Source organism: Oryctolagus cuniculus, chromosome 15 (assembly GCF_051225735.1).
Source record: "Oryctolagus cuniculus isolate XC-2025 breed Fujian yellow rabbit chromosome 15, ASM5122573v1, whole genome shotgun sequence".
In the NCBI taxonomy this organism is placed as follows: domain Eukaryota; kingdom Metazoa; phylum Chordata; class Mammalia; order Lagomorpha; family Leporidae; genus Oryctolagus; species Oryctolagus cuniculus.
Genome location: NC_142881.1, coordinates 46,832,302 through 46,847,222, shown reverse-complemented (window position 1 = coordinate 46,847,222; position 14,921 = coordinate 46,832,302). Strand labels below are relative to the sequence as shown.

At 37.0% G+C, this 14,921-nt stretch overlaps 1 protein-coding gene across 5 annotated transcripts in view; it reads left to right on the top strand.

Annotated features, from left to right (window-relative positions):
* PCDH15 (protocadherin related 15) overlaps positions 1-14,921 on the top strand; it is a 1,661,037-nt gene that overhangs the window by 1,127,624 nt on the left and 518,492 nt on the right. For all 5 annotated transcript variants that reach the window (XM_089314076.1, XM_089314072.1, XM_089314075.1 and 2 more), the window contains one exon: positions 9,245-9,405. In XM_089314076.1, coding sequence (XP_089170202.1) covers positions 9,245-9,405 — 161 coding nt within the window. The remainder of the gene's footprint in view (positions 1-9,244; positions 9,406-14,921) is intronic.

Genomic DNA, 14,921 nt, shown 5'->3' with positions numbered 1-14,921 from the left:
ATTGCTTTTTCTAATCTGATAAACATTGCTGATATTTTAATAGGGATTTCATTGAATCTGTACAGGTAGTATAGACACTTTAATGATATTCATTCTCCCAATCAATGAGCAAGGAAAGTATTTTCTGTGTGTATGTCCTTGATGATTCCTTCCATGAATTTTTGCTGATTTTCATTGCAGAGATCTTTCACTTCTTTGGTTAAATTTATTCCTAATGGTCCAGCAATGTGGTGTAGCAGGTAAAGCTGACAACCTTGAGGCTGGCATCCCATTTGGGTGTTGGTTCAAGTCCAGGCTTCCAGTACTATACTGATTACACATGGCAAAAGTGGACATCCTTGTGTTGTTCCAGATCTGAGGGGAAATGCTTTCAGTTTTTCCCCATTCAGTATGATACTGGATGTTGGTTTGTGATATATAATCTTTATAATTTTGAGGAATGTTACTTCTATACCTAATTTCTGGAAGGTATTTTTCAGGAAGGGGTGTTGATCTTATCACATGCTTTCTTTGCTTCTATTGAGATGACCATGTGATTTTTGGTCTTCATTCTATTGGTGTGATTTAGAACATTTATTGACATGTGAATGATGAACTACCCTTGCATTTCTTGGATAAATCCCACTTCATCATGATGTATTCTCTTTGATATGGTTCATTAAGGATAGAGTTCTGTAGTTTTCTTTCCATGTCATTTCTTTCATATCAAGGTAATGCTGGTCTCATGAAAAGAGTTTGGCAGAATTCCATCCTGTTCAGTATTTTGGAGTAGTCTGAAGAATATTGAGTTACTTCCTCTTTGATTGTTCTGTGAAATTCATTAGTAAAGCTATCACTTCCCAGACTTTTCCTTGGTGGAAGTCTTTTAACTGCTTCAATGTCCTTGCATGTTATGGACCTGTTTATGTTGCCTACATCTTCTTGAGTTAATTTTGGTGGGTTATATGAATACAGGAATTTATCCATCTCTTTGAGGTTTTCTGGTTTATTAGCATGTAGTTCTTCATAGTAGTTTCTTTTCTTTTGTATCTCAGCAGAGTCGGTTGCAGTGTCTCCTTTTTCATCTCTAATTTTTGCTTTTTTATTTTGTTCATCTGACTAGATGTTTATCTATTTTGATTATTTCCTTAAAACATGACCTTTTTTTGTTGATCTTTTGTTCTTTTTTTTTTTCAGTTTCAATTTCATTTATTCTCTAATCCTTGTTATTTCTTCCCTCCTGCTGATTTGGATTTGGTTAATTCTTGTTTTTCTAAGTCTTTAAGATGTATCATTAGATCTTTAATTTGAGACATATCTCCTTTGTTTCTTAATGTAAGCACTTGGTGCTATAAAATTCCCACTTAGTACTGCCTTTGCTATATCCCACAGGTTTTATATATTGTGTTTTCATTTATTTTGAAGAGTTTTTGATTTCCTTTTTAATTTCTTTAATGACTTGTCCACTGATGACAGTGGAATGTTAAAGTTACTCACTATTATTATATTGGAGTATATCTCTCCTTTTAGTTCTAATAGTATCTTCTATATGCATCTGGGTGGGCTTGTGTTAGGTGTGTGTATATTTATGATATGTCTTCTTGCTGAATAGAACTTTTCATCAAAATATATTGTCCTTCTTTGTCCCTTCTTAAAGTTTTTGATTTAAAGTTTGTTTTACCTGATATCAGGATAATTAAACCTCACTTTTGGTTTCCATTTGCCTGGTATATCATTTTCAACCCTTAATTTTCAGTCTGTGTGGATATTGTGAAATCAGTTTCTTGTGGGCAGCATATAATGGGGTCCTGGTTTTGTATCCTTTCAGCCAACCTAAGTCTTTTTGTTGGTGAATTTAACCCATTTACGTTCAAGGTTATTATTGATGAGAACTAAGTATGATCTGTCATTTAGTAGATTTGATAATGATTCTACCTACTCTGTTAGTGAATTTGGTGGTGTCAAGTGTTTTCAAGATGTGTATTTTTTTTTAAATTTATTTATTTGAAAGGCAAAATTGAGAGGTGAGGAGAGAAAGAGAAAGAGACAATGAGAGAGCACAAGAATGGGAGATTTTCCATCTGCTGGTTCACTCCCAAAATGGGCTGCAATGATTAGGGCTGGGCCAGGCTGAATCCAGGAGCCAGCAGCTTCTTCCAGGTCTCCCACATGGGTACAGGGGTCAAGAACTTGGCCATCTTCCACTGCCTTCCTAGACATATTAGCAGGGTTTTGGGTCAGAAATGGATGCAGCCAGGACTTGAACTGGTACCCAAATTGGGATGCCAGCTATTCAGGCCATGGCTGAACCTGTTGTACTACAGCACCAACCTCCATGATGTTTATTTCTAATGCAGGACTCCCTTCAAAATTTCTTATATGACTCATCTGATGGTGAATTCTCTCAGTTGTAACTTAACTGGGAAATATTTCCCAGTTAACTTTTAAAGGATCACTTCTCTGGATATGATACTCTTGGTTGGAAGTTTTTTCATTTAAGAAATTCAATATATCATCCCACTGTCTTCTGGACTACAGGGTTTCCACTGAGAAGTCTGATGTTAATCTAATCGATTTTCCTTTATGTGTAACTTGACACTTTTCTCTTACTGTCTGTAAGATTCTCTCCTTGCCTTTAACTTTGGAAATTTGAGAACAATATGTCTGAGAGAAGACCTGTTTTGGTTGAGTCTCTTTGGGGTTCTTTGAGCTTCCTGTATCTGGATGTCCATGTCTCTTTGAAGACCTGGGAAATTTTCAACTATTATTTCATTTAACATGAATTTACTGCTTTTTAACTTTTCTTCTCCTTCAGGAATATCTCTAATATGAACAGTGGTTGTTTCACAGCACCCCATATTTCACATAGACTTTCTTCTTAATTTTTATTCTTCTCCATTTGTTTGTGTTTGTGTTATATCAAAATTCTTGTACTCAACTTCAGAAATTCTTTCCTCCACTTGGTCTATATTGCTGTTGAAGCTCTTAAATGTATTTTTAATTTGAGTGATCAAAGATTTCATCTCCAAAATTTGTTTTTTCCTTCTTAATGAGGTCTGTCTCCTTAGTAGTACTTTCATTCATGTCACTTATTGATTTCTTCTTTGCTTTAATCTACCTAGGGTCTCTGGCATCTTGTTGAGTTTCCTAACAATCATTATTTTGAATTCTATATCTACCATTTCATAGATGTCTTTCAGTTCAGAATCTAATTCTGGAGGAGCCTTGTATTCTTTTGGGAGAATCCTCTTACCTTGCTTCTTAATGTCTCCTGTGTCCCTGCATTGATGTCTGCCCATTTGTTGTATTACTTCCTTTTTCTTTATAGAGTTGATTTTATTATGAAACAGTCTACAGTTTAGGTGGAATGCAGGATATTACTTGGCTTGTTGATTTGGCTTTCGTTCCCAGTGAGCTCAGGAGTATAGTCTCTGAGTGATTTCTTTTGTTTAATCAGTATAAGCTATGTCCGTAAATGACACAGTAGACTAGTCTATAGTTGGTAGGAGTAGAATTGTGACTTTGAGATGAATACAGGTTTACTTGGATGTGTTTCTTTGGTCCACAGAGATGTCAGTGTCAGTCTCTCTGAATGTAATAGCCAGGGCCTTGTTCTTGTTGCTGAGGGAGACAAAGGTGGCTGCCCCATTGTCCTAATGGTAAGCTGAGGGATGCCAGGGCTTGTGGTGCCAATTGCTATGACTGTAGAACTCTAACACAGATGGACCCTCCCTCAGATCATGCTAGGAGAGTCCAGCTGGTGCTATGGCTTATAGTACCTACAACCCTAGTCCTAGGACTTAGGATGTGAAGTGAACCCTGTTTGATTTCTACAGAATAACTACACAGTATACAGGAAATTTTACTCTGGAGGGTATGAGTCCAGAGAATTGGAATGCATGCAGGTTCTTCAATGTGTCCACTGGGTAGATTCCAGAGGAACCAAGAAATTTAATGTAGTTTGTTACAGTCCTGCTGTTGCAGAATATACTGGGGTTTTTACTCAAGTCTTCCAAAGTAGGAGCAGATTGTGTTATGGGTTATATGTTGTATTAGCCCCGAAAAGCTAAGGTGAATCCTACTTACATAGAGTATGTGGGTGTAACTCAGGCTAATGCCCCAAAACTCCCGCAGTTGTAGGATGCAGGGGACCTGTCCTTCGCCTCACATGTTGCCCTGACTCTGACTATGATGCTTGTAGGAGAACAGAGGTGCGCTGCCACTCTGTGAGAGTGGGGGAGTAAGAAAGCAAGCAAAGTGGCTTCCCTGCGCCAAGCCTGGTAGTTGCTCAGTCCCTAGTCAGACCTCCAAGCTGAAGTAAAAGTCAGTGGCTGACTGTGGACTTCCCTCTCGAGTAAAACTGAGCAGTGGGGCTCATGGCAATTTCTTCCTACATTGAAGTGGTAAGATGGCAGTTAACAGCCAGCAGCTGGCTGTGCAGAGGGAGTGGCTGCAGTGCTGTCTCTGTCTTCTCTCCTTTTGTCCCATGGGCTCTTCACTGTTTGTTTATTTTATTACTTTACCAAAATTTCTGTCAGTCAGACTCATGGAAATATAGTCCTTCCTTTGTTCCTTTAATACCCCAGAGCAGCTTAAGTCAGTGCTGCTATACCTGTTTAGCCATGTAAATAAACTCTCGGTATGTATTTGTTGAAGAGTTCTTTTCCATCAATCAATTCCAATTTGACATTTGATGAGGAAATTAAGAATTAGATGAGGAAGTAAAAGGAATGGGGACCACTCTAGTAATTGCAGGCTTGGATGGGTTCCCTGATAGTTAGGCTGATATATGAGAAGACATGGCCTTTGGAGACATGAGATCCTCTTTACAATTTTAATATAGTATGGGCCTTCTCTCCCCACTTTTTCTTTGATTTATTTGTTTTGAAAGACAGTTACAAAGGCAGAGGAAGGAAAGGGGAAAGAAAGAGAGGGAGAGAGAGATCTTTCATCTGCTGGTTCACTTGCCTGTTGGCCTCACTTGGAGCCAGAGCTGGGCCTTTCTGAGACCAGGAGTCTATAGCTTCTTTTAGGTCTCCCACATGGGTGCAGGGGTGCAAGGACTTGGTCCATCTTCTACTGCTTTCCCTGGCCATAGCATAGCAGAGAGCTGGATCAGAAGTGGAGCAGCTGGGACTTGAAGCAGAGCCCATATGGGATGCCAGCGCTGCCACTCACAGCTGTACCCGCAGCAACGACCCCCTCCCTACTTTCTAATTCTCATAATTATTATTTTGCTGTTTTTCATTTTAATCCATGTGAATTCTTCCAGATAGGTTTCTGTACCTATGTGTTGATGAAACACGATAATCCCTGTTCTGTGACCTGAACAGTAGACTTGCTTTGTAAAGACTCCTATGACCAAAAAAGGCATTTTTTCTTCTCTGACATTTTTCATACCAAAAAGAATCTAATATCATGAGCAACAAATACAGTTCCTATTTCTGTGTCATTACTCTGTAACAAGAGCTGGAATTAGCAGCTTACATGTGCTGTCAGCTCATTTGGTCATCAAAATGATCCTAGAGGCTCCTATTGTATGCGAATTATCTATATACATGAATGATAAATAGAGGAAGGAAATTGGTATAATCAGACTACTATATAGTTGTATTTATTTTCCAGTATACTTGTATTGATGTAATCTAAGCATTCTTTACAATTAAAAAACAGCTTACCAATGTAACAAGATCTTAATAAAAATGAAATCTGAAACACTTAATGTAAGTAGGCTATGCATTGATGATTACATGAACATGTGTAACTGATACTATGCTAATATCTCTGAAGAATATAGTAATACAGATTAAAGAGCTGCTAAGATAGTTCTTTGAATGGAAGCCATATGTTAACAGAATAATAGTGGATTAACTTTCAAGTTTTGGTAAAACAGTCTCCAGTTAGAAGAAAATGACCCTCATTGCCTAGTCCTTAAAGAAAGAAGCACAAATCTCAATAGTCAAAGATGTCGAAAACTGAGTGTGATATTGCTAAAAGTGTCACAACAATTAACTGTGCTAATATTTTTATTGTGGTGATGATTATCTTAGACATTCTAGAATCCAGTTCTTTCTTCAGGAACATCCATATGGTGTTAGAAAAATCTGTTCTGTGATACTAATATTACAGAGGAGGGAAGTCTGTGCTGATTCTTTTTCATATAGCTGGTAAGGGAAGGGTCCATGACAGAATCTAAACCTGTTAATTCCAGGGCCAGCTCTTTTAAATTCTATGAGTATTAAGCTAAGTTTAATTCCCTTTTCCTAATTACCACTGTTTTTTATTGTAATGGAGGAACAATTTCATGCAAGAGGAATCTCACTGGATATCACCTATTCTGCAAGGCAGATCTCTTCAAGGTCAGGACCTGTTGATCCTTTGCTTGTCAAGTAATAGGTCTTTTCACCCCTACTAATATTCTTTGTTCAGACTGATATTAAGAGCTACCTAGCTTTCTTCTTAGGTTTGCCCAATGTAACCTTTAAAAAATTATCATTGTCTTTATACTTAACATCAAGGATAAAAATGGAAATTAAATATCGTGTGGAAGGTATTAAGCAAAATGGCCTGACTGATGAAAAGAGTAATTTGCAAAGCAAGAGAAAAATAAAGGAACTGCATTCTCTCAATATGCCCAGGCAATTCTGCTGGTTGCTGCTTGCCAGCATCATCTCAGAGCACCAGCAGCCCAGACCGAGAAATGCTAACACCTGTGGAAAGAAAGGGTTCTCCCCACTGGATAGAGGAAGAAGAGTTTCTGATTCATTGCTTTTCAAATTGGTGTCACTCATTTTTCTGGGGTGGGGGAAGGAAGAGGAGTAGGGTTTTTCAGGAGAACTGTAAGGAGCACCTACGTCCTTTGTTCAAAAACATTGTTCCCTGCATCGTGCCTGCCTTAACTATGCTGTCTTTCCCAAAGTTTTGATCTAAATCACTATGGCAGATGAAAATCTTGAGAGATTTTTTTGCAACATGAGTGGAATATTCTGGTGAAATAACAATCAGAATTGTATTTCTTGTTAAACACACAATAGAAACACAAACTGTTCATTCTTCATTCCTTGAAGCACACAGGGATGAGCTCCAAGGCAGAACAATATTCATGTTACTTCCAGGAATATGAAGAAGCTGATTGAAGAAATTTTAAGTTTGGATGTAGTGTTACATTTCATGATTTAATAGTGTTAAAATACCTGTTGAAACTTGGTTTGGTTTTAAAAATTGTTTTAAATAAAGGAGAGCTTAATGCCCCCTCCCCTGAGTGGGCTTGCTCAGTGTGTATATATAACGTGGAATGATCTGACAGTGCTGCTGTTATGCACTGATGAGTCAAGTTAACATTAGTTCTGCCTATTGTACATTCTGTTGATTAGATAATAGAATAATGAATTGCATATTGAAGTACTTATCTGTACTTATGCTGTGAGAAGTATTTGCAAATGAGTTTGTACTAGAGCCTTGAACATATTTTGGTAGAGCAAATGCCATCAACATCTGATCTGAGGTGGATAATTTGTGGATTGTTGCCATTTCAATCAAATATAAAGATCAATTTCACTCACTATCTACATTTTCACTTGGTAGTATGTGAAAAATAGAAGAAAATCGCTTTCCTTTAGAAAAGCATGTGTATGTGAGAGAATTTGTTTAAACATTGCTTAGATTCATTGTTAGAAAGGAAGCATGCTTCCTTCCAAATAAAATACATTTGTAATATTATTATAAGAAAATATTATAGACAATTATTGTTTTTGTTAAATAGCTGAGAAAAATCTTCTGAGAAGTTTTTCCTAGCTTCTTAAATTTTTTTTGTAATTATGTATTGGTAAAATATTTAGGGAGCTAGTGTTGTTGCATAGTAGGTAAAGCCACTGCCTGCAATGCCAGCATCCATATGGATACCAGCTCGTGTCCTGGCTGCTCCACTTCTGATCCGGCTCCCTGATAATGATCTGGGAAAAGAAGCAGAAGATGGCGCAAGTACTTGGGTCCTTGCCACTCACATGAGAGACCCAGATGAAGTGCCTGGCTCCTAGCTTTGGCCTGTCCCAGTGCTGGCCATTGTGGCCACCTGGGCAGTCAACCAGCAAATGGAAGATCTCTCTCTTTTTCTCCCTCTCTATGTAATGCTATCAAAATAAATAAATAAATCTTTAAAACAAAAAATTATGCCTATTACGTATCTTAAGAAAGGGCAGCTGGTACATTGTACATCATAATCTTCAAGCCAGACTCATATTTATAGATTATCTATATATCCTATGCATTTTCCTAAGGCAATGATTTCTCTAGATATTTTCCATTAATTCCCATGTCTCTGGGAGGATACATTTTTGTTTTGCACAGCCACATGTCTGCTATATGCCTTACGTTTAATAAAATGGATTAGCAGATAATGATTGCTCTAAGCTGTAGTGCATTGTTGTTTGGCAATCAAATTGCTGTTGTATTAGGAGAAGATGGCATTTGAGTTGTATCAGTGCTGTTTTTGTTCAACTTGTAAAATACCTGAGATTTTTTAACAGAGTGGGGAAGGTTAAAGACATGCCCTCTTTTCAACTATTATTCAAGAACCACCTATGATTCAGCCTGCTGAAAAAATAGAATACAGGAATGAACATGTTACTTGGGAATAGTTTGTTTTTCTAGCCGAACACACCAGATGATGTCTTAAAGAAGAATAGCTTCGATTGTGTCTGCACACTAGTTTTGTCTTTCGCATTAAGATTTATGTTTTATGGATTTGCTCTAGAATAAAAGAAAAGCAGTTCTCACCATGGGAGACTCCTTTACTATTTTATCTATCCCTTTATCTTCCTTTCTCTTTTTGCCAAGATATCTCTTTTCCTATCAGAAGTCTTACTGAGTGAATCGAAGTATCAGACTCTGTTATTACAGGCATTTCCTTTTGTTCACTGTAAAACTCACTCATAACTCCTGTGAGAAGTGATTGACGGGGAGAGGAACAGCTTCATGTTGTCCAAGAGAAACAAGAAATAAGTGGTGAAGCTCACCGAGATTTAAATCTCTGCCTCCTACCTCAACATCCCAAAATCATTTCTAATGAAGATTTTTTTTTTTGCCTTCTTTGGCACAGAGCACTTCCTTTGTTATGCTGAATATCTGATTTTTCTGCTTAAAATGTGTTTGTAGGTACGATGGGATTTAATAGCATATTAGTATGAGATTTAATAGCATTTGTTAATGTTTGCTGAAGAGTGAATATGCATAGATTATATTTTCGAAAACTTTATTTGGTTTGCAGGTACAATTCTGGTGGACAACATGCTGATCAAAGGGACTGCTGGAGGACCAGACCCCACCATAGAACTCTCTTTAAAGGACAACGTGGATTACTGGGTGTTGTTGGATCCTGTTAAACAGATGCTTTTCCTCAACAGCACCGGCAGAGTTCTGGATAGAGATGTTAGTGATTTTTTCTGTCTTTACCACTGTACAACAACTTCACTGTAGTTTAAACATTTATGTGTTTGTTAATATGATGTTCAGGTTTTTTCTTATATAATTTGGCCTTATCCAGGTTCCATTAACAGTCACAGATTTTTTTGAATGCTTTTGAGAGAGGAATGAGAGAATAAGGAACATCAGTATCTGAGAGAAGTCATTATCAGTCTCCGTTAAGAGTGGAATAAAGAGGTGGTAACCATGGCAAAGTAGGGCAAACATGGCCAGAGTTAATTTCTCTCCAAAAGTGCCTAAGTATGAAGGTGCAATTAAACTATTGATAGGACAACAGAGTTACGTGGGTGTACTGATTGGTAGCTGCTCCCATAAGTACCGTTGACTGATGGAGGAGTGAGTCTATGGCCCATGTGCTCATGGAGCTGTGAAAAGAGACAAGGAAAAGTTTCCTGGCCTGTGCCCATCTGGTTATTCTCAGGCAGCATAAATATTTTGCTATTAAGAAGAGTTAAATTAGCAATGTTGTTTAATAGCTCCTTTGTTTAAAGTTCAAAAAACACTACAAGATTTAAATAGTTCTCTAAAGTAGCTTCATTTTTGTTTTTTTGTATACAAGTTTTTTTTTTTTTTTTTGAAGATTTATTTTTTACTTGAAAGGCACACTTAGGGTGAGACAGAGAGAGCGAGAGAGAGAGACAGAGAATCTTCAAGTCTTTGATTCACTTCCAAAGTTGCTGCAATGGCCAGGGTTGTCTCCAACATGGCTGCAGGGGCAAAAGGACTTGGGCCATCTTCCCCTGATTTTCCAGGTGCATTAGCAGGGAGCTGGATCGGAAGTGGAGCAGTGGGGACCCAAACAGGCACCCATATGGGATGCAGGTGCTGCAAGTGGAAGCTTTATCTATGTCACAACACTGGCACCTGTATCTAAGTCTAGGTTATAAAAAAGAGAGGCAAAGGGGAGGAATTAAAACCTGTAATTGTATAGGACTCTAAGGAAACTCTGAAATTGTGTCTGAATCTTTAAACATGCCTGCCCCTAAGTTCAGGTTTATCAAATTCAAATGTCAGATATTTAGCTTATTGAATCTAAATGATTCCACATCATTGCTCAGGGTCTCTGATCCACTTTACAATTCTTTATATAGTGGATAATACCTTACTCTGTTTCACATCTAAAGCTAGGCATTTTGATACATTTCAATCCGTATCCTCTTTGAGTGCAGATAACTATCTCCTTTATTGTCTTCAAATTTTTTGAATTCTTGTGAATCACTCTGTTGCCAGTGTTTTTAGGGCTTCATTCATTAAAATGTAATGGATTTTATCCTCAAAATTCATAATGTGGTCCCCACCTGTTTTGCCTGAAGTGCTGCTATAAAGAAAGTTCTTTTAGTCCACATCTAATCTCAACTGGAAATTAAAATGCACTTAATTGTAAAATAACATAAGCTTATGATAACCATGTCAAAAACTTAAAAAAAAGCACTAAGAAACTTGAATACCCAGAGAAAATAAAATTTATGGTTTCTTTCAAGTATATATATGAATTAGTTATATACTTCTATTGTGATCTAATTTTAATTAAGTAAATATTATGTTATGCTATTATGCTTCCAACCCACATGTTACCTTTTCCTTTTTTAATTTTTTTATGTATTTACTTGGGAGATACAGTCACACATACACACACACACACACAAACACACACACACAAGAGGGAGTCTTCCACTCACTGGTTCACTCCCCAGCTGCCTGCAGTGGCTGGAGCTAAGCCCATCTGAAGCCAGAAGCCAGGAGCTTCTTCAGGTCTCCTGTCTCCCATGCTGCTACAGGGACCCACACACTTGGTCCATCTTCCACTGGTTTCCCAGAACATAAACAGGCAGCTGGATCACAAGTGGAGTTGCTGATACTCGAATTGGCACCCATGGGATGCCAGCACTCAGGTGGAAGCTAAGCCTGCTGTGCCATGGCATCGGTCCCTTACATGCTACCTTTAATACGTCATTTTCATATTTCCATGTAAATCACTATATAATCTGGGATATTTTTCAAACTTCTTATTTTGGACATAAATTTTACTTAGAGTTTTCAATAACTACAAAAAAAGCTGCAGTCAAGACCTGTATATGAAACTTTGTATAAATGTTCAGATTTTTTTACGATACATTTATTTTATTAAGACAGTGAATTATATGTATCTTATTAAATATTCCCTAAATACTATGTATATAACTCCATACCACCATACCAATATTATTAAGTATTTGTAACATTAGAAAAAAATCATAATTTAAACATTTGAAATGACTTTAATCTACTTGGAACTGTTTATTTTTACTTTTATCATTGTTTATGTAGATTGAAGTCTTTTTTTTTTTTTTGGTATTCCTCTCCATGCTCTTAGTTAACAATTTTCCATACAAACCAAACAGGTAAATTCATTTGAGAAAAAGATGAGTACCCATTTCACACATACAGATTATATTTGTAAATAATAGTGTCCAGTATTAATGTAATTGCATTAATATTGGGATATAAATATATACATACAAGTATTTGTAGCACCTTAAATTTTATTAAGTGTTTCTCAAGCTATAATATGCATTATTAATGAATAACTATGATAATATTAAAATTTCAATATGTTTCTTTTGAAATACAAGACACTTCATGAAATCTATTTTTTAGCTTGGTGTTAAATTTTGTGGGTTGCTCCCTTTATACAAATAATAAATCATAATATGCTACAAGTAGCAATATACAACCTATAATCAAGTTTTAACCATGTTAAAAACTGCCAATGCTCCATATTCTGATTATTGGCTTATGATTCATTTTACTCCTAGTGGAAAATTGCTTTACAAATTTTTAGTGAGAAATTTTCCACTGAGTTCTTGGAATACAATGATGCTCTTTTAGGAATATTCTGATTTTAGTCACAGTTCTTTGGCTTACAAGGAAAGCACAAAACTGTCTTCAAATGAACTCAACTCAATGGGTAGGGAGTATTAAGAATATTACCGTAGAAAGAAAAACTCATTTGGTTTTAGGGAAGTTGTAATTTTGCAAGGACAGAGGGAAACTACTTGCTCTTGTACCACATGGAGTCTTCAGCACACAGCTTTCTCTATGCATATTCTTTATATCTCCATGCAAATTGGACTTGGTTTGTATTTTTATCATGTCTCTCTGTTCCTTTGTTTTGCCCTTGACTCACCTTTCTATTGTTCATTCCCTGTCTGCTCCCTGTAAGCTACCACAGGCTGCAGTAGAATCCTGTGTGTGTTTATTTTTTGCACATTAGTGAGCTGCAGAAAACTAAGTGTACATACTGACTTAAATATAGGCAAGGAAGGACAGATGGGGTCAGGTGGGTGATCCATACCCAATTATACCTCTTTGCAGCATTAGTAAAGAGGAAGTGTATCTTCTTCGAAATCAAGTTATATATTTTTTAAATTGAGACTACAAACTCTGTCTTGGTGGAAACATTTGAACAAGTATGGTTGCATAGAACTAAAAGCAAATTTAATATAAACCAAGTGTCAATATTAACATTAAATGTTGAGCCGGTGCTGTAGAGCAATGGGCTAAGCCTACTCCTGCATCAGTGGCACTGATTCTGGTTCTGGCTGCTCCACTTCCAATCCAGCTCTCTGCTGTGGCCTGGGAAAGCAGAAGAAGATGGCCCAAGTCCTTTGGCCCCTGCACCCATTTGGGAGACCAGGAAGAAGCTCCTGGATTTGTATCAGCCCTGCTCTGGCCATTGAAGACATTTGGGGAGTGAACCAGGGGATGGAAGCCCTTTCTCTGTCTCTCCCTCTCTCTATTTGTAACTCTACCTCTCAAATAAATAAAATCTTAAAGAAGCAAAATTTTAAAAAAGTTAAATAACCTTATAAAGTAATGATCATCATAAAAATTTCTGAGGACAAATATAAAGCAAAGTCATCCAATATTGAAATACTTGTATTTAATTTACAAACTTTATATTATTATGAGTAATGAACCATGAGATAATTTTGCTCCAAATGTCCTGCCCTGGTGTTAATCATTTCATTATTTCCTATATTTATTTCTGTTCAGTGTATTTATGTAAATTATCAGCAGTTAAAAGTCTTGAATAATAAAACCAAAATATGATGTCTGATGGGAAAATAAGTCTCAGTAATGAAGTAATATCATATAAGACTCTGAAATGCCAAGTTATTGTTTAAAGTGGTCAATATTCTATAACAGCTATTGGGCATGAGATAACAATTATCATTATGGAGCTGGCGCTGTGGAGCAGTGGGTTAATGCCCTGGCCTGAAGTGCCAGCATCCCATATGGGCACTGGTTCAAGACCTGGCTGCACCACTTCTGATCCTGCTCTTTGCAATGGCCTTGGAAAGCAGTGGAAGATGGCCCTAGTTCTTGGGCTCCTGCACCCACATAGGAGACCCGGAAGAAGCTCCTGGCTTTGGATTGGCGCAACTCTGGCTTTTGCGGCCATTTGGGGAGTGAACCAGCAGTTGAAAGATCTCTCTCTGTGTATCTCTGACTTTCAAATAAATGAATAAATATTTAAGAAATAACTATCATTGTAATGTTGAGACTTTAATAATAGGAAAATAATCTTTGATTTCCTATAATACTTACCTCAAAATGTTAGATAATTTTTTAAAAGTTTCTGAATGGGCAGGAATTATGCTCATGACCACACCAAAGGAGTTAATGTGTCTTCTTTCAAACCTGACTTTCACATCCATGTGGGGCTGTGACTACTCTAGTAAGGCCACTCTCCATTCACTTGCTACATTTAGTATCTGCATGTCTTCAGTAATGACAGTAGTCATTATGACAGTTAAACTTGATGGAAATGCCAAACCACTGCTAGACATAATTTTATTGCTTTAAAATTATTTCTAAAACATACAGGGTCTCATTTCATTTTAATGTAGTTTATTTGTGAGTAGTAAAAGGTTTTTATATTGTAAAGGTAGTATGTACCTAGCAGGGAAACTCATGCCAAAAACCATTCATTCCTTGAGGCTCAAAAGTACTTTGCCTACACTCAATGAAAAATCAAATTAATTCTTATAGGTTTACTAAAAATTAATTTTCTGCTTAAAATATTAAGCCCTCCAAATATTTTTCTAGAAAAATTCAATTTTCTTAATATTAGATCTGTGTGTTTTACTCTGTATTGTCACATTAATATAAAACTGAACTTTGCTTGTTAAATCCTAACAGAAGGAGAAGGAGGGAGGGTGGGGGAGAGAGGGAGAGATAGAAGGGGAGAGAGAAAGAGAAATCTACCATCTGCTGGTTCAATTCCCAAATATCCACAATGGCCTTGGGCAGGTGTCAGAACCCCAAGCTGGGAGTTCAGCCTAGGGCATCTGTGTGTGTGGCAAGAACCCAATTACTCGAGCTATCACTGCTGCCACCTGAGATCTGCATAAGCAGGAAAGGACTGAGGACCCAGTGCAACCGCGAGGCTAAACATGCATTTCTTTATATTTTAAATT